This window comes from Ruditapes philippinarum, unplaced genomic scaffold (assembly GCF_026571515.1).
Source record: "Ruditapes philippinarum isolate M1 unplaced genomic scaffold, ASM2657151v2 ctg3645_1_1_1_1, whole genome shotgun sequence".
NCBI lineage: Eukaryota > Metazoa > Mollusca > Bivalvia > Venerida > Veneridae > Ruditapes > Ruditapes philippinarum.
In genome coordinates, this window is record NW_026866970.1 from 216,277 (window position 1) to 243,015 (window position 26,739).

At 35.4% G+C, this 26,739-nt stretch overlaps 2 protein-coding genes across 3 annotated transcripts in view; one reads left to right on the top strand and one right to left on the bottom strand.

Moving 5' to 3' along the window:
* LOC132734381 (uncharacterized) lies at nucleotides 1-10,204 on the bottom strand. Of its 2 annotated transcripts, none has more exons than XM_060721115.1 (6): nucleotides 9,983-10,204; nucleotides 7,877-7,975; nucleotides 7,104-7,204; nucleotides 5,288-5,404; nucleotides 3,881-4,012; nucleotides 1-3,019 (listed from the first exon to the last, which is right to left on the bottom strand). In XM_060721115.1, the coding sequence occupies exons 1-6, from the start codon at nucleotides 10,086-10,088 to the stop codon at nucleotides 2,708-2,710; spliced, it is 867 nt and encodes a 288-aa protein (XP_060577098.1). In that variant the 5' UTR covers nucleotides 10,089-10,204; the 3' UTR covers nucleotides 1-2,707. The 2 variants fall into 2 exon arrangements, with proteins under 2 accessions (XP_060577098.1, XP_060577097.1); XM_060721114.1 differs by having other exon boundaries at nucleotides 9,914-10,204.
* Nucleotides 10,157-26,739, top strand: part of LOC132734382 (PCNA-associated factor-like) — a 26,137-nt gene continuing 9,554 nt past the window's right edge. The window contains exons 1-2 of the mRNA XM_060721117.1: nucleotides 10,157-10,308; nucleotides 12,725-12,796. Coding sequence (XP_060577100.1) covers nucleotides 10,269-10,308; nucleotides 12,725-12,796 — 112 coding nt within the window. The 5' untranslated portion in view covers nucleotides 10,157-10,268. The remainder of the gene's footprint in view (nucleotides 10,309-12,724; nucleotides 12,797-26,739) is intronic.

A 26,739-nucleotide genomic window follows, 5' to 3' on the forward strand; every position in this document is an offset into this window, starting at 1 on the left:
CATTTATTGAAAATATTTTATTTCTTGTTATACAATGTAAATGGAATTTAAATGCAATTGTTATGACTGTTGTCTTAATGCCTCTCAAACTTGTGGCAAGTATTTTATACCTCAGACAGTCGAACCCATCGTAGGATACCGATGGCTAAACCATTAACATTCATGTTACATGTTAGTCAACCATGGGTATCGCTGAGTCAGGCCTAGCTACAAAGCTCTGCAGTCTGACCACACTTCTATTGTAGGCTGCATAATCAAGAGATCTAGAAGTTAACATACAATTAAGAACACAAACTAAATACATTGTTGAAGAACATACAAATAAATAATGGGAAAGTTTAATCATATAATTAAATAATCTTGCAAATAGATTCTTACCAGCAGGTTATTGTAATAATTTGACAAGTGACTTTTCAGTTCCATTTAACACTGAAATAAATACTCGGATAATGAGGCTGAGCTTCCTTCAGTGTATCTGCATAATGTTCAATATACATTACAAAATAACTTAAAGTAGTTCTTTATTTTCATTAAGTTATAACAGTGTTATAATGAATATTTGATTCAACCAGATTGCACAAACAAAAAAGTAATATCAAACAATCAAATAATAGTAACAAAAAACTATTTAAAACAACTCCATATAAAAGAGAGGTTAACAAAGTATAATAAAGACTCTTCAAAATTTAAATCTTTACAAAACAAATTGAAGTGATTGTTGCCAATGTTAAATTGACAGTACAGGTTATGGAACATGATCCCAAATAGTTACATGTAATATTGTATTGCACACCTGTCGTTTATTCCACATCTTTAAATGGGTTCTTAGATTGGACTTGTCCTCAATGGCAAATAAGCCTGTTTTCCAAAAACAGTGCAAAAAGAAAATCATAATTTCACCAACTTTTTTCAATCATTTTTATCTAATATAATAACCAAAACAAATTTCAATTCTGGAAAAATTAGACCCATTTCTTAAAACATGAATAAAATAATTAAAATATAAAGTGACAGGATATTGTATTAGCTAACAACAAAAAGCTTACGTGTATGACTGAAAGAGTTTTATCCCCTTTAATAATTCTTGTACATGTATACATGTATATCGCAGTGACACCTTCAAATCTGTGTGCCGTATTCATTTATCAACAAATAGGAAATATACAATGCGATATTTACCCCTAACATACCAAATTTTTTAGCCTCTATTTCAGAAACTGTTTTAATCATCAATTTTGGTGGTATCATGATATAAATTTGAATTGGTCAGCCAACAGTATAGAGCCTGGTCAGACTGCAGGGTTTTACAGGTCGCCCTGGCTCTATACTAGTGGCAAACGCACTTTCAGTCTTAGCATGGTAAAGGTCAACAACCATCACTTTGGAAAGTAAGAGTTTGTTCCCTTTATATAATTCACATCCTGCACATTTATGCTTTAAGTAAATTGCCCATTCTGTCCAGCAATTAACTTCTCTTCACAACAACGGCATCTTTTTTTTTAAAATATGAATAAACAATAAAATAAATTAAATCTATCTAGGACAACATCTTTCAGCAGCAACAAAAATCATCATCTCCAAAAACAGTTTTGATTTGCACAGGTTGAACCGTTACCGTCTAACACTCATGAGAATTTTCAATCTATAATTCTTGAAAGGAAGGTAAACTTGCAAAAATTGGAACTTACTTTAATGACATATAGGGTTTTGAAATAGACTTGTATACAATTCAGTGCAAACTTAAATAAACTGGATAAAACTTTTACATAATATTATGTAAAAACTTTCTACAATAACACATTTCAATTTGTTTGATACTTTTTTCACATGAATCTTATAAGATAACTATGTGAATGGATCTGGAATTAATCCAGCTATTGTCTCTATATTTTATGTTGAAAGGTGTTATGAAAAGGTGTATTTTCGATTCACAGCTTTGGGTGTCTTAAGACCAGGAACAATAATAGTAAATTATTAGCCATTTTCAGTAAAAGTAAATGCATGTATGTATAAAATCAGACTAAAAATGCACATTTTGAAAAATTCAATCCAGCTGTTAATGCATAGCTTGAACTCATGCAATTAAAAACTTTAAGTGTCAAGCTTTATTTGTCATCCAATGAAAATGCTGTATTTCTTAAAAATTGTGTGTGTTAATTTTCATAGAAGAACATAAGTTGATACTATATCAAATTCTGTTCATAGTAGCCTACTATTTTTTCATAGTACTTCATAGAACCGTGTAGTGATGTAATTAAGTCAATAATAATGAGGCCAAATAAAGCTTGACACTAAGTATGTTAGTAGTATTCATTCATAGCTGTTCTATAGAAATAAGAAACATTCTCCTGTCGCTATCGTTCCCATCAAAGTTTCTAATTTCTGTAGAACAGCACGGATGAACACTAACATTATACATGGTATATGTGTGGCCACGTAAAGTTGGCACTATAAAGGTTAAAATCATCTAAATAATGGAATAAGTACAATAAAACTTTTAATAAATAAAACTAACTCACAACCTCACAGCCTCCCATCCTGACTCAACATTAAAAAGAACCACATTTATGTATATAAAATTTTACAAGGAATGGATTTAATGAGGAATATTTTGGTAAAAAATATAGATTTTGAATAATAGAACATTTTGAGATATAAAGTAATGACTTTTTTACATCATATATAAATTGATAGGCAACAAATTTTCCTAATCAAAATTGAGCAGACCTAATTGTTTAATTTTTTTGAACTGGTCAGGTATTTCCATTAAGGCACATAAGGCAAATGCTGCTTCTGGATTCCTTGCCTCGGTCATAACTTTATTAAAGTCAACAAACTGAAAATTGTCAAATTTTCTGGACGGGAGGCCATCGTCAAATTCCTCCATCATGTCCCACGGACCGTCTCCGACGCCGACCAGGATGATAGATAAAGGATGATACGACGCTTCTACAATAGCTTGCTTTGTAGCTTTTTCTGACGTCACCTGACCGTCGGCAACAATAACTAGAATATGATACTGCAACAGAAAAAGTAGGTTTTATTCTAAATACTAAGGTAAATACTAAATATTCTAACAAATTAAACTTTAATTAAATTCTATATAAAATTGAAGATTTCTGATTTTTACAACACAATTTGACATATCATACAAATTGGATTATGTAAACATGTATTTCAGATATTATAACTGAATTATTATTGGATACTTTCACAGTGAAGACACACTACATTATCCATGATTGCTGGAAATGTAATAAGCATTTCTTAACTCTGTGTTTAATTATATCAAAATTGGAAATACATGTATTTCACAGATTTCATCATTACAAATATTGTAACATAATCATTTGATGTCAGGAAGAAGAAACATGTATGAAATCACTATTGTATTCTATTTAGACTTGTTTTTATTGTCTTAGTCCAAACAAGCCATATCAAATCACAATTGTACCTGTGAAGCCTCATTTTCAGGGTCCAAAAAATTCATATCAAATCCTTATTGTATTCAGAGTAACAAAGTTCTGTTACAATATCAAAACTTTAGCAGTGTGAAATAAAGATGTCATTATACATTGTTGAATATATACTGATTCTATTGGACTTGTACACTAGCACCTTCTTCAGTGTAGGATTGACAGATATGTACTCGTGCAACTGAATTCAATATTGTACTCAACAATGTATAATAACCTCAAAACATTCTATTCATGGACACCAGCTATAATATATTCATTCATGGCGATGCCACACGTTAAAATCTTTCATTTGGTGTTCATTCTGTAGCAAATTGTTACATACATGTATGTTAAATAAAAAATATATATTGGATACACAACTTAAAAAAAAGATTTGATAACACAATCATCATATAACTTACAGCTCTTGTATTTTTCACTATATCAATAGCTTTTCTGATGAGTGGTGCAAAGTTTGTAGGTCCACTGAGTCTGACACGACTAGCAATACCTTCATAAGCACTTAAAACACTCTGGAATCCTGCACAATGTCCCTTAAATTGTTATATAAATGTGATTTATTATGTCTATGATTTTAATAGAATTGGTTCGTAATTATTCATATTCTAAAGTGGCATGAAAATTTTATATTCTATGTATTTTTTTTTTTTTAAATATTTTGATAATGAAAACACTGGTTTATGGCATTTGTGCAGTAGTTTTTACTGTGAATTTCCACATGTTTTAGTACTATTTAAAAAAATGGAGTCTGAAAAACTGTACAGTAGAACCTCCCCAGTTTCAAATCTAGAATACATGTAAATACTAGAGAATTTGATAATAAATGTAGCATTTGCTATTTAATAAATGAGTAAAAGAGATATTGGTTTTGACCAGAAGATGTAACACAATAACTGGCAAATGAATCAAACCAGCAACCCTTAACACCAATGACTCCTGATACAGTATCGAGCATTCCAAACATGTTAAACAGGTGCCTTGCCTTTTTTATATACAGTTTACTTAGCATTCATACCTCTGTTGTAACAGGGGGATGAAAACTGTGCAGCCGAACTAGGAACATGAAAAGAAACCTCCACCACAGCTATACCAACTGTGCTACCTCACTGGCGTCACTGCTAACACATTCCTTCACAATTAAAGGAACTCCACTGAGCTCCAAAAGCCTCAAAACTAAAATCTTAATTTTGTACACAGATCAACTGGTGCCTCCCAAACAGAAAGATATGCAAAAGTAATTAAGAAAAAAATATACTCAGAAATAAATTGAAGATTACATTTTTGTGCTATTCTTAGTCTGATTTGAGTGATAATCATTGCAATGCTTTTCAATTTTCGGTCATCTTTCACAATAAGAATAATTATTCTGGAAATACAGAGTGAGCAAATGATCTGAAATTTTGCACACAAGTTATTGGTCTAGACCTACATCACATGGAACATTAATCTCGAAAAATTATTTCCAGTCCTGTGATGTCGAAACCTCGGTTGAGTGCCTTTAAAGAACATTGGAACTCAATGATACTGTATTGAATGTAGATGATTGGCAGGACACAAATGAGCCGTGTCATGACAAAACCAACGTAATGCGTTTGCGACTAGCATGGATCCAGACCAGCCTGCGCTTACGCGCAGTCTGATCAAAATCCATGCTGTTTGCTATCAGTTTCTCTACTTGTTATAGGGTTTGTAAGCGAACAGCATGGATCCTGATCAGACTGCGTGGATGCGCAGGCTGGTCTGGATCCAAACTGGTCGCAAATGCACTATGTTGGTTTTGTCACAACGCGGCTCAAATCGATATTTACCTCACTTAAGAATGGGAATGTTCCAAAGTCTTTAGTTGTAACATCACCAAATCCATAAGCTGGGATAAAGTTGTCGTCATCAAATGACTCCAAAGTCTCGCCTAATATTGCAATCACCTGAAAATTATGTAAATTTGTTTTATTGTTGTTTCTTTCTTTTTTAATGAAACATAATATTCAGGCATCAACATAGGTGTCAGTGCCAAGTCAATCTAGGATAAACAATGCCTGCAACATAAGTACAATGTAGATCTACATTAAGTGCAAACTGTAAAACATCAACAAGAGGGCCATGATGGCCCTGAAATCGCTCACCTGTATATAGGCCCCCGGAGCGGGGCCAGTTTAAACCCCAGGGCTTTTATTTGGACAAACTTGGTAGACACCCATTAGAAGATGTTTCATGCTAAACATCTAAGGTCTAGCTGGTCAAGTTTTCTCTTTACACATATAGTTAAAAACAATGACACACCTGGGGCAGGGCCAGTTTTGACCCAAGGGCTTTTATTTGAACAATCTTTGTAGACACTTACTAGAAAATGTTTCATGCTTAATATCTAAACTCTAACTATTTGGGTTTTTTCAAAGAAGATTTTTTAAGTTTTTGCTATACACATATATGGAAAATCAATGTTCCCCGGGGCGGGGCCAATTTTAACCCCAGGGCTTTTATTTGAACAAACTTTGTAGACACTCACTAGAAGATGTTTTGTGCTTTATATCTAAACTCTAGCTATTTGAGTTTTTTCAAAGAAGATATTATAAGTTTTTGTAATACACATATAAAGAAAATAAATGACCCCGGGGCGGGGCCAATTTTGACCCCAGGGCTTTTATTTGAACAAACTTGGTAGACACTCACTAGAAGATGTTTCATGCTTAGTATCTAAACTCTAGCTATTTGGTTTTTTTCAAAGAAGATTTTTTAAGTTTTTGCTATACACATATAAGGGCTGGGCCAATTTTGATCCCAGGGCTCTTATTTGAACAAATTTGGTAGACATCCATTAGAACATGTTTCATGCTAAATATCTTAGCTCTAGCTCTTTGGGTTCTTTAAAAGAAGATTTTTCAAGTTTTTACTATATGCATATAGGGAAAATCAATGACCCCCTGGAGCGGGGCCAATTTTGACTCCAGGGCTTTTATTTGAACAAACTTGGTAGACACCCATTAGAAGATGTTTCATGCTAAATATCTCAGCTCTAGCTCTTTGGGTTCTTTAAAAGAAGATTTTTTAAGTTTTTACTATATGCAAAAAGGAAAAATCAATGACCCCCTGGGGCGGGGCCAATTTTGACCCCAGGGCTTTTATTTGAACAAACTTGGTAGACACTCACTAGAAGATGTTTCATGCCAAATATCTCAGCTCTAGCTCTTTTGATTTTTAGAAGAAGATATTTAAAGTTTTTTCTTTTGGTTGCCATGGCAACCAGAGTTCTGCATATAATTAAATTCTTTCAACACTTTTCAAAGGTGACCACCAAAGGAACATTCCTGTGAAGTTTGGATGAGATTGGCTTAGTGGTTTATGAGGAGATGTCATTTAAAGTAAAAGTTTACGGACGACGGACAGACGCCGGACAAAAAGCGATCACAAAAGCCCACCCTGTCACTTTGTGACAGGTGAGCTAAAAACAGAAAAATTACATGAAAATTGCAGACATGAGGGATATTGAACTAGTGCAACAGCCCTCACGCCCCCTAGCATATGGAAACAAATGGTATACAGAAACATGGTGTAATGCAAAGACTTTATATACCATTATTTGTCACAATAATAATTTGGTTATTATATACTTATGCTAGGCATTACCCTCTGATAAGGATTTGGATTCAGCATATCTATATGATGTAGGGACCTGCCACCATTTGTCTTTATCCCCTGATGTACATTACTGGCTGTAAAATCTATACCTGTCAGAAAAAAAAGAACTTATATGAAAATAGCGAAAAAGATTATTCCTCTTCAAACTAGAAATCTGTGAAATGGAAAAATACAGTAATCCCCCCACATTACACTGATTTGTCACTTTATGTACAGATAGTCTGACAGAAAATCTATATCCCCCCCACTCTAAGTCAAGTGGAGGTACAAAACATATCTCATTTATGTAGATAAAAAAACTAGTGAGATAAGGGTGAAATGGGAGCATTTATCTTAAATACTTAAATGTTTTCTGTTTGTTTGTTTGTTTGATTGGGTTTTACGTCACATCGACACAGTATAGGTCATTTGGCCATGTTCCAGCTTTTTTGGTAGAGGAAGACCTCAGGTGCCCTTCCATGCATTATTTCAGGCACGAAAGGGCACCCGAGTAGAACCATATGACGTTCCATAAACTAACTGGCTAGCTTCCTCACATGAAAGAATCCAAAGTCCCTGTAGGGATTCGAACCCACACCGGTGAGGGGCAAGTGGTTTGAAGTCAACAACCTAAACCACTCGGCCACGGACGCCCCTGTTTTCTGCTTGTAAAAAATGTTGAGTCATGAATTTCATTTCATCCAGAATAATTTTAAACCTTTAAGACAATAAAAATATACATATAATTTAAGTAGGGTATAGAAAAAAAACTATGCATTTACCAAATATAAGATTGCTAGATTCCAGACCAGCTTTTCTAATAGCATCAGTAACATCTTCTATGTTGCTAAATTTATCAAATATTTTTCCTGAATGTGTCCCTGAAATATACATGTACCATAATTCAAAATATAAGCAAACATTTATGTATAGTTCAGTCAGAGGATGTGCATATTATTATAGTATACAGTTTAATTGACACAACTGCATCCACTTTTCTTACAAACAAGTCAATACTCCATGTAACCAATTTAATTACTCTTTCAAACCCGACAACCATCATCATACTTTAAAATGTTTCTTCGGCAAACAATGTACAAGCCTCTATCCATTATCAGTTTTGGCAAGCTTAAACCCACAATCATTTTAGGCAAGCCTCTACCCACATTCAGTCAAGACAAGCCTCTATCAACGATCAGTTTTAAGCAAACCTCTAATAGAGATAGAGTCTATCCACAATCAGTTTAGGCAAGCCTCTACCCACGATCAGATTAGACAAGCCTCTATCAGTTTACCTCTACCCACGATCAGATTAGACAAGCCTCTATCAGTTTAGGAAAGCCTCTATCCTCGATCAGTGTAGACAAGCCTCTACCTACACGCTCAGTTTAGACAAGCTTCTATCCATGATCAGTTTAGGCAAGCCTCTACCTACACACTCAGTTTAGACAAGCCTCTACCTACATGCTCAGTTTAGGCAAGCCTCTACCTACACGCTCAGTTTAGACAAGCCTCTACCTATAAGCTCAGTTAAGGCAAGCCTCTACCTACACGCTCAGTTTAGGCAAGCCTCTACCTACACGCTCAGTTTAGGCAAGCCTCTACCCATGATCAGTTTAGACAAGCCTTTATTCACAATCAGTTTAGGCAAGCCTCTTCCTATATGATCAGTTTCGACAAGCCGCTATCTACATGCTCAGTTTAAACAAGCCTCTACCTACAAGATCAGTTTAGACAAGCCTCTACAGGAGCTGCACAATCAGTTTTGGCAAGCCTCTACCTACATGCTCAGTTTAAACAATCTTCTATCCACAATCAGTTTAGACAAGCTTCTATCCATGATCAGTTTAGACAAGCTTCTATCCACGATCAGTTTAGGCAAGCCTCTACCTGCACACTCAGTTTAGACAAGCCTCTAACTACATGCTCAGTTTAGGCAAGCCTCTACCTACATGCTCAGTTTAGACAAGCCTATACCTTCTTCTACTTCTATTTCTACTTCTATGATGAATTCGTCTGTAAATCCGCTGTGCAGACATCAGCGACGAGTGGTGATGTGAATTGTGCTCCATAAAACGTGGGCTTAAAACCTGTCCCCCATGTGCGGCACCAGGCGTTCGAGTTAAAATAATGTGAAAACGTAGTGTGAAGTAAAATCCAACATGTTTGTACACTATACACGATGTTTAATAATTTACACAAATACGTAAGACTGGACAGCAGTTTTAAAACTGTCCAGGTTGTCCACAGTTGTGATGTTAGCTGGTAGGTTGTTCCAATAAGGTACAGTTCTTGGAAAGAATGAATGTTTGTATGCATTAAGTCTGCAGTGATAAGTGACGAACTTTACCTATACGCTCAGTTAAGGCAAGCCTGTACCTACACGCTCAGTTTAGACAAATCTCTACCTACACGCTCAGTTTAGACAAGCCTCTACCTATAGGCTCAGTTTAGGCAAGCCTCTACCGATACGCTCAGTTTAGGCAAGCCTCTACCTACACGCTCAGTTTAGACAAGCCTCTACCTACACGCTCAGTTTAGACAAGCTTCTATCCATGATCAGATTAGAAAAGCCTCTACCTATACGCTCAGTTTAGACAAGCCTCTATCCACGATCAGTTTAGGCAAGCCTCTATCCATGATTAGTTTAGACAAGCCTCTACCTACACCATCAGTTTAGACAAGCCTCTACCAATCTGCAAATTTTTTTTTGACCATTTAAGTTCTGTTACTTGAATAGAGTGCAATGGCAAAACTTTAAATTAAAAGACATGTCTCGTTAAAATTCTGAGAAGACATTGTGATCGCAAAAGTCTCACCTCCCATGTACATCCGATATACAGAATTATTTTTCATCTTGCTTTGGTCAAAAAATTGCCCCTGGTTACCTGATGTAGTGGACTGTCTCTTCTGCCCGGCCCCCTTCTGCCTTCCCCATAAAAAGTAAATCACCAATAAAATCACACCAAAGATTATCAAACTAATTGGCTCCATAACTTAGTTTTGTCTAAAGTAAACTGGATATAACTAAAATTTCATCAGATTTTATAAGATAGACAGAAAAGAGGAAGTAAACGTCACATAAACAATTGTAAATAATACGACGTGAAATTTACACGCTGTAACCGTAAAAGCGCGGGAAAAGGAGAGAAAGAAGAAAAGAAAAAGAGAAACATGGTACGAACAAAAGCCGACGCTGGTGGATCAAGGAAAGGTATGTGACATTTGAATCAAAATAAATGGAAAATATATAATTAAACGACATCTTTATTTAAAGAGTAACGCAACCCTTTACAACTTTACCAGATGTGTGTGTAAAATTTCTTCACCTTGCGGGCTGGCCTTGACAACTCCAGTAACATTGATTTGACTGGACCATCTTTAGCAATCATAAGTATGTTTTGGTAAAATTTCCACATGGATTTTTTTTAAAGAAATCTCATTTCAATTCCATTAGACAACTGTTACGGTAAGGTAAAGTTTGCAGGCTCAAAACCTTTAAGTTCTGTTGTAAAAACAATCTTCTGGCCAGTCAAAACATGATAGATCTATATGATTTGGTTTTTTTTGGCATCTTACCTATACAGTAAAAGAATCGTGTTTTTGCCCTTTAAGCATTTATTGAGCCAGCAGTATAATGATACCAAAACACCACTAAACTTGTTAAAAAGTGAAATAGAAGCAGGATCGTCCCGTTCCAGAATGCTTTTTGGGATTTTAGCAGAATAATCAAGCTAATGCAGTCACCATTATTTTGTCGGCTTCCCTGTGGTTAAGTTTTTGCGTGTATACTGTAAGCTGGTATCTCCATAACTACTCTTTGATTTACTTTTTTGCATAATTATGCCCCTTTTTCGACTTGGAAATTCATGGGTGTAAGCTGTTATGAGACTCCATAAATACTGAAGGAAATGGATTGAAACTTCACATTCTTGTTCTCTGTGATTATCTAACAGGATTGGCACAAGTCCCATAACTCTGATTTGCTTTTTTGCAGAATTATGCCCCTTTTTTGACTTAGAAATTCCTGTTTTAGTTTTTACGTGTAAGCTGGTATCTCCATAAATACTGAAGGGAATGGATTGAAACTTACACACTTGTTATCTGTGATATCTAACATGATTGGCACAAGTCCCAAAATTCTGATTTGCTTTTTTCCATAATTTTGCCCCTTTTTGACTTAGAAATTCTTGGTTAAGTTTTTGCGTGTATTAAAGCTGGTATCTCCATAACCACTGAAGGGTTTTTGCCTTTTATTGTGACAATTTTATGCATTCATAATAATCAAGCAATCAATTGATTTACTCTATAAAACATTTTTATTACAAGCCTTTGTATCTTTTCGGACAATTTTATGTATTCATATAGGCATTATTATACTCAATGAAACACCCTTGTGACAACTTTTTCGAATAGTTGAGCGTCCCTGTCCTACAACAGCTCTTGTTTGATTTTATAATTCTATTACTAGTCTTGTAAATAAACTGTATATATGTACATCAGACTTTGTTATTATACAGTGATTTTTTTGCAATTTTCAAAACAACCTGTGGCTTTCTGAAGGAGAATATATAGCGCGATAAATCAGAGAAGGAGAAATCAAATACCAACAACTGAGAATGGAATTTAAACAACATTTTATAAAATTATTTATACTTGACATTATGATAAACATACAACGATGACCAACTCCGTGGTCGAGGGATTAGTGTCGATGACTTCTAATCCAGTTAGCTCTCTGGCGTTCAGGGCCAAAACACCATTATTGGGGAAGGGGTCTCAGCCTTGTTCTTGGGGAAAATATGTGTAATTTTGGCATACTTCGGGAAAAGGGGTCTCATATTTAAAACAAACTTTTAACAAGTTCTTTAAAATAGAAAAGCAAAAGGCATTGGGAAATACTAATAAGACCTTAATTCAACACCATCATTTAATTTTGTTCTAAATTCTATGGGAAATTTCAAAAGACTGGGGAATTTTGAGGACCGAACTGGTGAAAAAAAGAGGCTAGTTTGGTTGGGGAAGCAGCCTTTATTCGGCCTCTACAAAGAAGGGTTTTTTGGCCCTGGGCATGGGTTCGATCCCGGGAGATGCTTTGGTAGTTTAGCATGGAGGAAGGTAATCTAGTACTGGTGTAACTCTCCAGGAATGATGGTTAGGAAACAACCTGCCTATATGACTGAAATACTGTTGGGAAAAGGCATAAAATGAAACAAACAAACATACAACGATACAACAATCAGCCTTGTAACTGTATATAAAAAGCTGCAGTCTGACTGACAACTGGTTGAAAACCATGTGGGTGTGTGTAGCATATACAATGTACAGTAGATTTAACTTTGTCTGTGGCAGTTGTCAATCTGTAGACTGACAAGAGAGGAATGTTAGGGCATTTGTGTCTTCTAAACACGTTCTGGTTTTGTATTTAATTCTCTCACATTTTAACATTTTGTATCAGAAAGCATATGCCTTATACATTGATGCATTATTCTCTGACAAAAATCCGGAACGATATGGCCAGTTATTTGTTGATGTGCCGTAAAAATCCAAACAAACTCTGACAAAAAGGGCTCTTGTTTATTTCAATGTATTTCTGTAAAGTTTTAATCAAACAAATGTATTATTTCCAGCTCTTGGAGGAACTTCAACTAGGAAAGCATTTGGTGGAGCAGGTCCCAGTAGTGCTGGAGCATCACCCTCAGGTAATTCATTCAACCTGTCAAATTTTTCTTATGAAAAAAGCTTCAGTTTCCATAGAAAGACATTATCACATAAATAGATTAGAGAAGGAAAAGTCAATAATCTAATATTGTGAGCTTACTACACATTGAATCTAATGTAACAGAAATAATTGGCCAAATTCATTGAGTCAGGGACAGACCTGGGGTAGTCATTAATTGTAATCGTTGACTTTTTAATCGATTACATGATTACTTTGTAATCCAGCGATTTTTTTCCCAGAATTGTGAATGGCAATGGGTCTGGTAACATAAAAATTGTGAAAAAAAGCATCGTTTCATAACAAATTGTGAATTTTTTACTTAAGATTGTGAATATCTTATTAAGCAGTAAGAACATAGAGCTTTTTAGCTCACCTGTCACAAAGTGACAGGGTGAGCTTTTGTGATCGCTTTTCGTCCGCCGTCCGTCCGTAAACTTTTACTTTAAATGACATCTCCTCATAAACCACTAAGCCAATTTCATCCAAACTTCACAGGAATGTTCCTTTGGTGGTCACCTTTAAAAATTGTTCAAAGAATTTAATTCCATGCAGAACTCTGGTTGCCATGGCAACCGAAAGAAAAAACTTTAAATATCTTCTTTTAAAAAATCCTAAGAGCTAGAGCTTAGATATTTGGCATGAAACATCTTCTAATGAGTGTCTACCAAGTTTGTTAAAATAAAAGCCCTGGGGTCAAAATTGTCCCCGCCCCAGGGGGTCATTGATTTATGAAAAACGTGTTGTAATACATGTAATTAATAGCCCCCCTTTTGGAAAATGTTTAGCCCCGGGGGCGTTTAATAGGAATTTTACGGTATATGGCTTAGCTCATGATTTTATGCCTCAAGATAGGTAGATATTTCATCATTCCAACCTTAGGTTTATTAGATACCTTACTGTAATCATTTAACTTAGCATTAGATATTTCATCCAAAGTTAGGTGAATATTATAGATATCATCATTTGATTTGAATGCAATCTGTTGATAAAACTCTTGAATTTCTAGCTTTTTGTGAATATTACTGTTACATTAGCAAAAAATGTTTCTTTTGCCTTTCATATGGCCATATGCCGCTTATCAGTGATCTAGTCAATGATCACATGTCAATCAAATGCTGGCAATATCAACCTTGTTTTTATATTATCATCTCATTTATATTGATTTCATACATACACATTGGTTTCCCAGATACAATGTACAAAATGCTAACATCTGGCATAATAGGTTTTTTAGCCATCTTCAAATCAAATTGTATTTTATAGAGAAAATGATGAAATATTCATATATAATAGAGTATACAATTTATTTAGTATATTTTGAATTGTTTTGGGAGTCTACATTTAATCTGAGAATAACATTTGATTTGAAGTTTAAATAAGTTTATTTTATGCTTTTCAGTGGATTACTGATTTATCCGTGAAAATTATATTTGGTAATTTCACAGTGAAAATTATCAAAATATAATTTCACTTTTTTCAATGACGAAACTACTTTTTTAAGATTTTCCCCATGTGGTACCTCAATTTTATTTTTGCTGACAATTCTGACAATGTCAGGCTGTTTAAAGAAAAAGCAAAGCTGAAATTGATAAATACCTTAAACGTCAAAAGTAATAAAAAGAAGAAAACTTACTTCTATTCATTCAAATTCCAATCACCAAATTTCGTCTCTAAATTTTTTGTTTCATTTTTACAGTCTGAAAAAAACATTCCTTCCACATGCAAACTGCTCTTAGTGACATTTGGGCATATTAAAGTATACTACGAGTAATAACTGCCGTATGCTTTATGAAAAATTGAAAAGCAATGACAGCTACAGCTCGTAGAACAAGTAAACTACCCAGCTTTTCGAGCAAGTTCCAAGTCTTCCATTTTCATAGCTGCTTTTTTCATGTTTTCACATCTGTCAACACTTATTTTTTGTCTGTTTCAATCCTCAAATATGTTTTCTTTCTTTTAAAAAGGTGTATGACTAACAATTCCAAATGATATCCCTCTGAATCAAACACAATTATTTTCCTCCCGTGAAATACACAACTTTAAAAAATGACTGCCGCTTACATTTAACAAAGCCAGGTCTAATATAAATTCGCAGTAAGTAACAGAAATATGGATGGATGGTTGGAATTTTCTCCTACACGAATTGTTTGTTTTTATTATTAAAACAAGCGATCATTCATATTTTTTAAACAAAATAAATAATATCACTGTCATTTAATGTTGATTGTCAGACTTATTTTTCAGCTCAAGACTTCTTGTTTTTAATGAGAAATTCGCACGAAATGGGGCTCTCAATGGGGAAACAGATTTTAATATTTATGTTAATATTATGGAAATTTCGTTTAAACTTGTTTTTTAGCATAAAATAAAAAGAAAATTTGTTTGTTTGTTGTGTAAGATGTAATTTTATTTCATCTCGTGAACTTTAAAAACAGTATTCTCACTCGTACGCCACTCATGAGAATACTGTTTTTAAAGCCCACTCGATGAAATAAAATTTCATCTTACACACAAACAAACAAATATCCTCTATATAGTTTGCCCCCGATAGCTCAAATTATAAGGAAGAGGATCAAATTTGTATCCAAGAGTCAATAGTGTGATCCATGGATGAGGCAGGTTTTCTCTGGGACAACTGTTCTCATGGCATTGAGTCTAATGGTTATTTGTTTCTTAACGCTGATTCAGAAATCTTGTGAGATAAGTAGTTGGTTACTAGCAAAGAAATTATTAATTACTCATTAATTGACCAGGAATTTGAGTTAAAAGTGGACAACTGCCAAGATCAAATAAAAAAATGTATACTGTATTCCTAGAAAAGATTTCGCGCATTTTAAGTAAGCGGTTTTCGCAGTAGGCATTATTCCGCGAATCTTTATAGCCGCGAATATGTCACTTATAACAAATCCGCGAACATTTCTAGCTTCAACAAAATATAGCATAAAAAGTGCAGAATATTTATTATAATCTACTTACACAAAACAACATATAAATACAGGTGTTAGAGAAATGTGTAAAGAATTATTTATGTATGTTATTAATACTAGTTTTCACGCTGAAAAAGAAAATATCAGTTATTAGTAATTAACTTGCTTATTGACGTTATTTGCTAGTCACGGCGTTGACAAACGCATTTACAGTTTGCAAACATCGAATGACTTGGATTTCATTTGCTTGGAGTAGGTGTAATCTTTTGTTAAAAGTACAATAGCGATCAAGTGCTACACTGAGCTGTTATGTTGTTATAATAAAAGCGATGTACAGTCCGATAATGTGTAAAAAAAATACGTATCAACATTTTGGAGATAAAGTCAGTTATGATTCAAATGAGAATAAAAGCTAACGGGTCTGACTAAATCTTACTTAATAACATAATGAAAAAGGTAAGGAAATATGAAAGTGTTCACGAAACAACCGTCCTTGTTCGACCAGTCAATAGATGAAAATGTATCGAGTAACGTTGCGCTTTAGGATCGAATTGTCAAAAAAAATAAAATAATTAAAAGCACCCAACAGGCAAGGTCATGCATCAAAAACGTTACCTCCGAAAACTGTAATTTAGGCCGTAGCGACTTAACATTCGCGGAATTCGCGGTTAGTACATATCCGCGTAAGTTTGTCTCCGCGAAACTGCCGACGTTGTGAAAAACGCGAAATATTGTATCCGCGAACATTTCTAGGAATACAGTATTTAGAGGAAAAGAAAAAGCAAGGATTTTAATTTGATAATCTTTTGCAAAATAAACAACACTATTATCATCATGTTGTTGAGAAATACAAAAAGCTACACAAGTCAGTGTGTGAAGTGTCTCTGGCTTCCATTTCCGTGTTGTTATCCTTACAGAAAAAAATAATCATGATACATTTATAAATCTGATTACAAAACTTTGATAATATTGCAGCTGTTGTTGAAAATTCATAATGTATTTCTTGAGCCCATTTATTTTGGCACAGCATTGTTCCCTTTGAAAACATTGTAAGAAATAAACTTAGGACTAATATTTACATGTAGGAAGCTGCAAACTTTGTTACAATTGACCTGGAGTACAAAACTAGGATCAAAATCTATTGTAATATAATTATAAAGTAACATCTGCTTAACATTTCATATAGATTATTGTAAAATTCAGTGATATTATATAGATACATGTTATACATTTATCTGTGTGGAGAAATTCGCTTTAAATTAACAAATCAACATCACCTTTTGTTGATGAATAAATCACATAAAACATAGAAGTTAATATAATTCAGCTGCGTCATGACAAAACCAACATAATGCGTTTGCGACCAGCATGGATCCAGACCAGCCTGCGCATCAGCACAGTCTGATCAGGATCCATGCTGTTCGCTATCAGTTTCTCTACTTGTAATAGGGTTTGTAAGCGAACAGCATGGATCCTGATCAGACTGTGCTGATGCGCAGGCTGGTCTGGATTCATGCTGGTCGCAAATGCATTATGTTGGTTTTGTCGTGACGGGGTTCATATATATTATAGCTCCATCAATATTTTTATAATTATCAAAACTTAATTGGGACCAGTCCTTTAATGGTAGACAGAGCAAATACTGGAACAGTAATTATTTATTCTGTTACTATATTATAGCCCATAAGCATTTATATTTTAAATATTTTGATAATTATCACCCCTTGATAATTATTAAGAAGGTTGATATCGAAATGGCAAAATCCATGTTGTCCGTCCAGCCGATTTTTGTACTTAACTGAATTTGGACCTGAGTCATTTAATGGTAGACAAAGCAAATATATACATACGTTCATCATGTACAAAACCAGGATCAAAATCGATTGTAATATAATTATAAAGTAACATCTGTCTGACATTTCACTTAGATTATTGTAAAATTCAGTGATATTATATAGATACATGTTATACATTTATCTGTGTGGAGAAATTGCATTTTGAATTAACAATTCAACATCAACATCAACTGCTCAGGGTGAGCTTTTAGGATCGTTGAATGTCTGTCATCCGTCCACATTAATTTTGTTCGTTAACGCTCTAGCTGTCACATTTTTGCCTCAATCATCATCAAACTTTGTCAGGATGCTTGTCTTGGTAATTTCTCAGATGAGTTCGAACATAGATCATCTCAGATGAAAAACTAGGTCACAGGAGCTAAAAATAGAAAAACCTTGTTAACACTACAGTGGTCACATTTTTGACTCAATTGTCATCAAACTTGGTCAAATTGCTCGGATAAGTTCGAACATGGGTCATTTCGGATGAAAAGCTAGGTAACAGGAGCTAAAAAATATATATCTTGTTAACACTCTAGTGGTTACATATTTTACTCAATTGTCATCAAACTAGGTCAGGATGCTTTTTAGCTCGCCTGAGCTTGCTCAGGGTGAGTTTTAGGATCGGTGAATGTCCGTCGTACGTCCACAATTGCTTGTGAACACTCAAGCGGTCACATTTTTGCCTCAATCATCATCAAACTTGGTCAGGATGCTTATCTAGTTGAAAGCTCAGATGAGTTCGAACATGGCTCATCTCGGATGAAAAACTAGGGCACAAAAGCTAAAAATAGAAAAACCTTGTGAACACTCTAGAGGTCACATTTTTGACCCAATCATCATCAAACTTGGTCAGGATGTTTGTCTAGGTGATAGCTCGGATGAGTTCGAACATGGGTCCTCTCGGTAAAAAGGAGGTCACAGGAGCTATAAATAGAAAAACCTTGTGAACACTCTAGTGGTCACATTTTTGAACCAATCATCATCAAACTTGGTCAGAATGCTTGTCTAGTCAATTGCTTGGATGAGTTCGAACATGGGTCATCTCTGATGAAAAACTAGGTCACAGGAGCTAAAAATAGAAAAACCTTGTGAACACTCTAGTGGTCACATTTTTGACTCAATCATCATCAAACTTTGTCAGGATGCTTGTTTAGATAATAGCTCGGATGAGTTCGAATATGGGTCATCTCAGATGAAAAACAAGGTCACCGGAGCTATAAATAGAAAAACCTTGTTAACACTCTAGCGGTCACATTTTTGCATCAATCATCATCAAACTTGGTCAGGATGCTTATCTAGTTGATAGCTCGGATGAATTCGAACATGGGTCATCTCGGATGAAAAAGTAGGTCACCGGAGCTAAAAATAGAAAAACCTTGTTAACACTCTAGCGGTCACATTTTTGCATCAATCATCATCAAACTTGGTCAAGATGCTTGTCTAGGTGATGGCTCGGATGAGTTCGAACATGGGTCATCTCGAATGAAAAAGTAGGGTCACCGGAGCTAAAAATAGAAAAACCTTGTTAACACTCTAGCGGTCACATTTTTGCATCAGTCATCATCAAACTTGGTCAAGATGTTTGTCTAGGTGATAGCTCGGATAAGTTTGAACATGGGTCATCTCGCATGAAAAAGTAGGTCACCGGAGCTAAAAATAGAAAAACCTTGTTAACACTCTAGCGGTCACATTTTTGCATCAATCATCATCAAACTTGATCAAGATGCTTGTCTAGGTGATAGCTCGGATGACTTTGAACATGGGTCATCTCGGATGAAAAACTAGGTCACAGGAACTAAAAATAGAAAAACCTTGTTAACACTCTAGTGGTCACAATTTTGACTCAATTGTCATCAAAATTGGTCAGGAAACTTGTCTAGGTCATTGCTGGGAATAAATCGAACATGGGACATCTCGGATGAAAAACTAGGTCACAGGAGCTAAAAATAGAAAAATCTTGTTAACACTCTAGTGGCCACTGTTGTGATCCAAATATTCTGTTAATTGGTCTGAAAGTTTGTTTTGATGATTTCTAAGTCAAGATCGAACATGGGTCATCTTGGATGAAAAACCAGGTCACCCTGCCCAAATATGGAAAAACCTTGTTAACATTCTAGTGGTCACATTTTCGACTCAATTATCATCAAACTTGGTCAGGATGCTTGTCTAGGTAATTGCTTGGATGAGTTCGAAATCGCATGTGAAACTAGGTCACCGGAGCTAAAAATAGAGAAATCTTGTTAACACTAGTTGCCACTGTTTTGATCCAAGTATCCTGGAAATTGGTCTGAAAGTTTGTTTTGATGATTTCTAGGTCAAGTTTGAATATGTGTCACCTGGGTAAAAAACTAGGTCGCACTGCTCAAATATGGATAATCCTTGTTAACACTGTAGTGGTCACATTTTTGACTCACCTGTCATGAGACTTGGTCAGAATGCTTGTCTAGGTAATTGTTTGGATGAGTTTGATAAGTCAGGTGAGCGATCTAGGGCCATCATGGCCCTCTTGTTTAGGTAATTGCTCAGATGAGTTTGAACATGGGTCATATCGGATGAAAAACTAGGTCACAGGAGCTAAAAGTAGAAAAAAAAACTTGTTAACACTCTAGTGGCTACTGTTTTGATCGAAATATCCTTGAAATTGGTCTGAAAGTTTGTCTTGATTATTTCTAGGTCAAATTCGAATATGGGTCACCTGGAGTCAAAAAGTTGGTCACACTGCCCAAATATGGAAAAACCTTTTTAACACTCCAGTGGTCACATTTTTGACTCAATTGTCATTGAACTCTGTCAGGAAGCTTGTCTAGGTAATTGCTGGGATGAGTTCAAACATTGGTCATCTTGGATGAAAAACTAGGTCACAGGAGCTAAAAATATAAAAATCTTGTTAACACTCTAGTGGCTACTATTTATCCCCCGCCGATGGAATCGGGAGGGGGATATAGTTTTGGCGTTGTCCTTCCGTCCGTCCATCCGTCCGTCCGAAATTCGTTTCCGGAGTAGTTCTCTGCAACTACTGGCTGGAATTCAATGAAACTTTATCAGAATCATCAATATCAAGAGGAGATGCGCATATCGTCGGCTTGTTCAGGTCCATCCCTTTAACTCAGAGAGTTATGGCCCTTGATTAGTTATGTTAGTATGCATATAGAGTAAAAGTCGTTTCCGCACTACTTCTCTCTGCAAACTACTGGCTGGAATTCAACGAAAAAAAACTTTATGGGATACTAAGAGGAGATGTGCATATAGTCGCCTTGTTCCAGTCAGATACTTATAACTCAGATTTATGGCCCTTGATTAGTTTATGTAGTATGCATACATCTCATTGGCATTTCCAGATTTTTACTATTTAACACAAAGATATGGCTCTGCTTATTTGCCCTGAATATTTTATCAAGTTCAAAGAATATTACTGTTTATGCCATGATTAATATATAAATAAAAGCCTTATGTCTTCAGTTGTTGTGTTAATAATAATCAGTACTCGGCGGGGGATATATAAATTCAACAAATTTTGCTTGTTTGATCCACATTATCCTGGAAATTTTGGAAGGAATTTTTGCTGCAACCAAATTTAACAGAATTATGGCCCTTTGTTGATTTTTCACTATTAATACCATACTATATGTGTTGTTAAGTGGGGGCATCTGTGTCCTTTGGACACAGTTCTAGTTAAAACTCTAGTGGTCAGCATTTTTACTCAGTTGTAAATCAAAACCTGGTGGAGATGCTTGTCTAAGTATTTGCTGGATGAGTTTGAACATTGGTCATCTCGAATGAAAAACTAGGTCAAGGAGCTAAAAAAATAAAAAAAAAATCTTATCACTCTAGTGGCTACTTTTTGATCTAAATAATCCATGGCTGAGTGGTTAACCGACGGACAAGTTTATCTAATGATTGGCTTGCCACATGAGTATCAGACCCTGTCTAGGGGCATTATTTATTTTTCCTTGAAGTCTTAAGAAACTTTACACTCATTGCTCAGTACTGTTTGGTTCGCAAGGACGGATTCGATAAGTGTGTCTATAATGCTTATATAGCTTCCCCTAAGCAATGGAACTTAAATAAAATTCTTTCATAAAACCTAAATATTCACGGAAAATTGGTCCTGACAGTTTGTTTTTGGTTTTGATTTCTAGGTTTTTAAAAGTTTCGAATAATGAGTCACGCTGGGATTCAAAAAACTAGGTCCTCCACTGCACAAATATAGAAAAACCCTAAGTTAACAAACTCTAAGTGGGTCAAAATTTTTTTAAACCATCTGTCATAAATTTTTTGGTCAGGATGTTTTGTCCTAGGTAATTGCTTGGGGATTGAGTCCAAAACAATGTGTTAAATCTTTGGATGAAAAAACAAGGTCACAAGGACCCTAAAAAATAGAAAGGGATCTTGTTAAACTCTAGTGGCCCTAATGTTTTTGATTCCAAAAAATATCCTGGAAATTGTTCCCTGAAAAGTTTGTTTTGAATGATTTGTAAGTCAAGTTCGAATTATGAACACTTCGGGTCAAAAACTAGGTCCCTCGCTGCCCAAATATGGAAAAACCCCTTGGTAAAACACTCTAGTGGGTCACTTTTTTTTACTCATTTGTCAATCAAACTTGGTCAGAATGCATGTCCCTAAATTGTAAAATCCTTAAAGGAGTAAAATTTGTCATCTCGGATGAAAATAGTCACAGGAGCTTAAAAAAAAAGAAAAATATATAAGTCCTCTAAGCGGCTACCTGTTGTTTAGCCCAAATATCCTAAAAAATTGGTCCTGCAACTTTGATTTTAAGCTTACCACATCTGTTCCAACAAGAGTGATATGGGTGAGCTTTTGTGATTGCTTTTTCGTGCCAGCTTTACCGTCCATCCGTAAAATTTTTATTACTAATCAACATCGTCCTCCATTAAACCACTAAGCCAGGGGGGGGGGGTTTTTTTTTTTTTTTTTTCAATTGAATTTTCCTTATTTTTGTATTATACAAGTAATATAATAAAAACTTTCAAAAATCTTCTTTTAAAAAACCCAAATAGCTAGAGCTTAGCTATTAAGCAAGAAACATCTTCTAGTGCCGGTGTCTACCAAGTTTATTCAAATAAAAGCCCTGGGGTCAAAATTGGCCCCACCCCAGGGGGTCATTGTTTTTCCCTTTTTGTATAAAGTAAACATCTTCTTTAAAAAAAAGCTTTAGAGCTAGAGCTAAGATATTTAGCATGAAACATCTTCTAATGGGTGTCTACCATTTTTAGCTCACCTGTCACAAAGTGACAGCTTTTGTGATCGCTTTTCGTCCGTCTGTCGTCCGTCCGTCGTCTGTCCGAGCAAACATTTGATTATTATGAGCTTCATTCCGTAGTTAAATAAAGAAGAAAAACTCATAAAATTCAAATTAAGAGCTATTTTTTTAGCTCACCTGTCACAAAGTGACAGGGTGAGCTTTTGTGATCGCTTTTCGTCCGCCGTCCGTCCGTAAACTTTTGCTTCAAATGACATCTCCTCATAAACCACTAAGCCAATTTCATCCAAACTTCACAGGAATGTTCCTTTGGTGGTCACCTTTAAAAATTGTTCAAAGAATTTAATTCCATGCAGAACTCTGGTTGCCATGGCAACTGAAAAAAGAAAAAACTTTAAATATCTTCTTTTAACCCATTACTTCATATACACGCCTTTTAACGCCTTTTTCACCCCCCCCCCCCCCCCCCTTTTTTTGTTGTCTCAAATGATGAAAATATGCCTTATTTTTAGGCCCCAAACACTTTGTTTTTGTTTGAGAAATGTTGTTTAAGAAAGTGACCAGTTTTTTCGGCGCGGCCCCCCAACCAAAAGATACATCAGGGGGTTGCCAGAAGGGGGATGTGCCCCCTTCTGTTTGGGGGTTTGAAGGGGGGCAGAGTCCCCCTCATCGCCAAGAAAATTTTGGACTTGTGAGAGGCTGTAAATGACCCCAGATTGATCATAAGGTAACGTGTAACCAACGCTGAAAAGCATTTGACTCTATCTCAATCCATTGAGAAGTTGCAGCACTTTGAAATCAATTTTGATGGAAAAAATCAACGCAAAATAGTGATTTTTTGGCAATTTTGAGATGTCCCCTCGTTGCCATGGTAACAGAAAATTTAAGCCTGAGCATGTTGTTGCAAGGGCAATGGTCCAGTCAACATTTGTGCCAAGTTTGATTAGTGTTGAAGCAGTTTTTTATAGTATTATAGCAATTTGAACTTGTAACGGGAGACTTTTCAATGAAAACAGCCATTTTTCACAAAATGCTCATGAAGCAATGGGTTAATGAAAAAAATAATAAAAAAATCTACCAAACAAAAATTTTCTTCAAATTTATATGACAGGCCATGTTTAAACATGAAAAAAACGCGATTTAGGGTAATTTCAAGTATTTTTCATCATTTTCTGTTAACCCATTACTTCATATACACGCCTTTTAACGCCTTTTTCACCCCCCCCCCCCCCTTTTTTGTTGTTCTCAAATGATGAAAATATGCCTTATTTAGGCCCAAACACTTGTTTTTGTTTGAGAAATGTTGTTAAAAAGAAAGTGACCATTTCTTTTTCGGCGCGGCCCCCACCAAAAGATACATCAGGGGGTTGCCAGAAGGGGGATGTGCCCCCTTCTGTTTGGGGGGTTTGAAGGGGGGCAGAGTCCCCTCATCGCCAAGAAAATTTTTGGACTTGTGAGAGGCTGTAAATGACCCCAGATTGATCATAAGGTAACGTGTAACCAACGCTGAAAAGCATTTGACTCTATCTCAATCCATGAGAAGTTTGCAGCACTTTTGAAAAAATCAATTTTGATGGAAAAAATTCAACGCAAATAGTGATTTTGGCAATTTTGAGAATGTCCCCTCGTTGCCATGGTAACAGAAAATTTAAGCCTGAGCATGTGTTGTTGCAAGGGCAAATGGTCCAGCAGTCAAACATTTGTGCCAATTTGATTTTAGTGTTGAAGCTAGTTTTTATAGTATTAATATGCAAATTTTGAACTTGTAAACGGGAAGCCTTTTCAAAAATGAAAACAGGCCATTTTTTTTTCACCAAAATGCTCATTGAAGCAATGGGTTAAAGAAAACCCAAAAGGCTAGAAGCTGAGAATAATTTAGATGAAAATCTTTCCCCAATGAGTGTCTTACCAAGTTTTGTTCAAATAAAAGCCCTGAGGGGTCAAAATTTGGCCCCCGCCCCAATGGGGGGTTTCAATTGAATTTTTTCCCCCTATATGCTTAGTAAAAAAACTTTAAAAAAAATCTTCTTTTTAAAAGAACTTAAAAGAAGCTAGAGCTATAGATATTTAAGCATGAAAAACATGTTTAATGGGGTCTTTACTAAAGTTTGTTGTTCAAATAAAAAGCCCCTGGGGTCAAAAATTGGCCCGCCCCCGGGGGTACATTGATTTTTGTTTATGTGGGATTTGCAAAAAAAATTAAAAAACATTCTTTGAAAAAACCCCCAAAAATAGTGGTTTTGATTTAAACATGAAACCCTTTTCCCGTGAGTGTCTACAAAGTTTGTTCAAATTAAAGCCCTGGGGTCAAAATTGGCCCCACCCCGGGGGTCATTGATTTCCTTATATGTGTATAGCAAAAACTTAAAAAATCTTCTTTAAAAAAACCCAAATAGCTAGAGCTAAGATATTAAGCATGAAACATCTTCTAGTGAGTGTCTACAAAGTTTGTTCAAATTAAAGCCCTGGTCGGTCAAAAAAAATTGGCCCGCTGCCCGGGGGGTCATTGATTTCCTTATATGTGTATAGCAAAAGCTTAAAAAATCTTCTTTAAAAAAAACCCAAATAGCTAGAGTTTAGATATTAAGCATGAAACATCTTCTAATAAGTGTCTACAAAGTTTGTTCAAATAAAAAGCCCTAGGGTCAAAACTGGCCCCGCCCCAGGGGTGCTGTCATTGTTTTTAACTATATGTGTATAGTAAAAACTTTAAAAAAATCTTCTTTTAAAAAAAACCCAATGAGCTAGAGCTTTGATGTTTTAGCATGAAAACATCTTCTTATGGTGTCTACCAAGTTTGTTCAAATAAAAGCCCTAGGGTTAAAAAATTAACTCTTGCCAGGGGGGGGGGGGAGAAGGTCATTGTTTTTCCCTTATATGTGTTAGCAAAAACTTAACATCATGAAACATCTTCTAATGGGTGTCTTAATTCCAAGTTTGTTCAAATAAAAGCCCTGGGGTTTTTAAACTGGCCCACTTCGGGGGCCTATATACAGGTGAGCGACCTCGGCCCTCTTGTTGTTTTTATGAGCTTATTTTGCTTCATGGACTTGGTCCAGGTGGGTGTTTATCAGCTGATTTGCCTCATAAACATCAAAAGTTGGTAGGTCCGTCAATAAACTTTTACTTTAAATGACATCTCCTCATAAACCACTAAGCCCATTTCATCCAAACTTCACAGGAATGTTCCTTTGGTGGTCACCTTTAAAAATTGTTCAAAGAATTTAATTCCATGCAGAACTCTGGTTGCCATGGCAACCGAAAGAAAAAACTTTAAATATCTTCTTTTAAAAAACCCTAAGAGCTAGAGCTAAGATATTTGACATGAAGCATCTTCTAGTGAGTGTCTACCAAGTTTGTTCAAATAAAAGCCCTGGGGTCAAAATTGGCCCCGCCCCAGGGGGTCTTTGATTTTCCCTATATGCATATAGTAAAAACTTAAAAAAATCTTCTTTTAAAGAACCCAAAGAGCTAGAGCTAAGATATTTAGCATGAAACATCTTCTAATGAGTGTCTACCAAGTTTTTTCAAATAAAAGCCCTGGGGTCAAAATTGGCCCCGCCCAGGGGGTCTTTGATTTTCCCTATATGCATATAGTAAAAACTTAAAAAATCTTCTTTTAAAGAACTCAAAGAGCTAGAGCTTAGATATTTGGCATGAAACATGTTGTAATGGGTGTCTACCAAGTTTGTTCAAATAAAAGCCCAGGGGTCAAAATTGGCCCCACCCCAAGGGTCATTGATTTTCCTTATATGTGTATAGCAAAAACTTAAAAAATCTTCTTTGAAAAAACCCAAATAGCTAGAGTTTAGATATTAAGCATGAAACATCTTCTAGTGAGTGTCTACAAAGTTTGTTCAAATAAAAGTCCTGGGGTCAAAATTGGCCCTGCCCTGGGGGTCATTGATTTTTCTTATATGTGTATAGCAAAAACTTA

Bases quoted from the DNA above. Each gene is read 5' to 3' on its own strand.
- LOC132734381 (XM_060721114.1), bottom strand. From the start codon at position 10,088: ATGGAGCCAATTAGTTTGATAATCTTTGGTGTGATTTTATTGGTGATT. The intron at 4,013-5,287 runs GTAAATATCGAT...TAACAATTTAAG, and splicing joins CATTCCCATTCTTAAGTGAG to GGACATTGTGCAGGATTCCA. The intron at 3,020-3,880 runs GTAAGTTATATG...TTTCTGTTGCAG, and splicing joins TAGTGAAAAATACAAGAGCT to TATCATATTCTAGTTATTGT.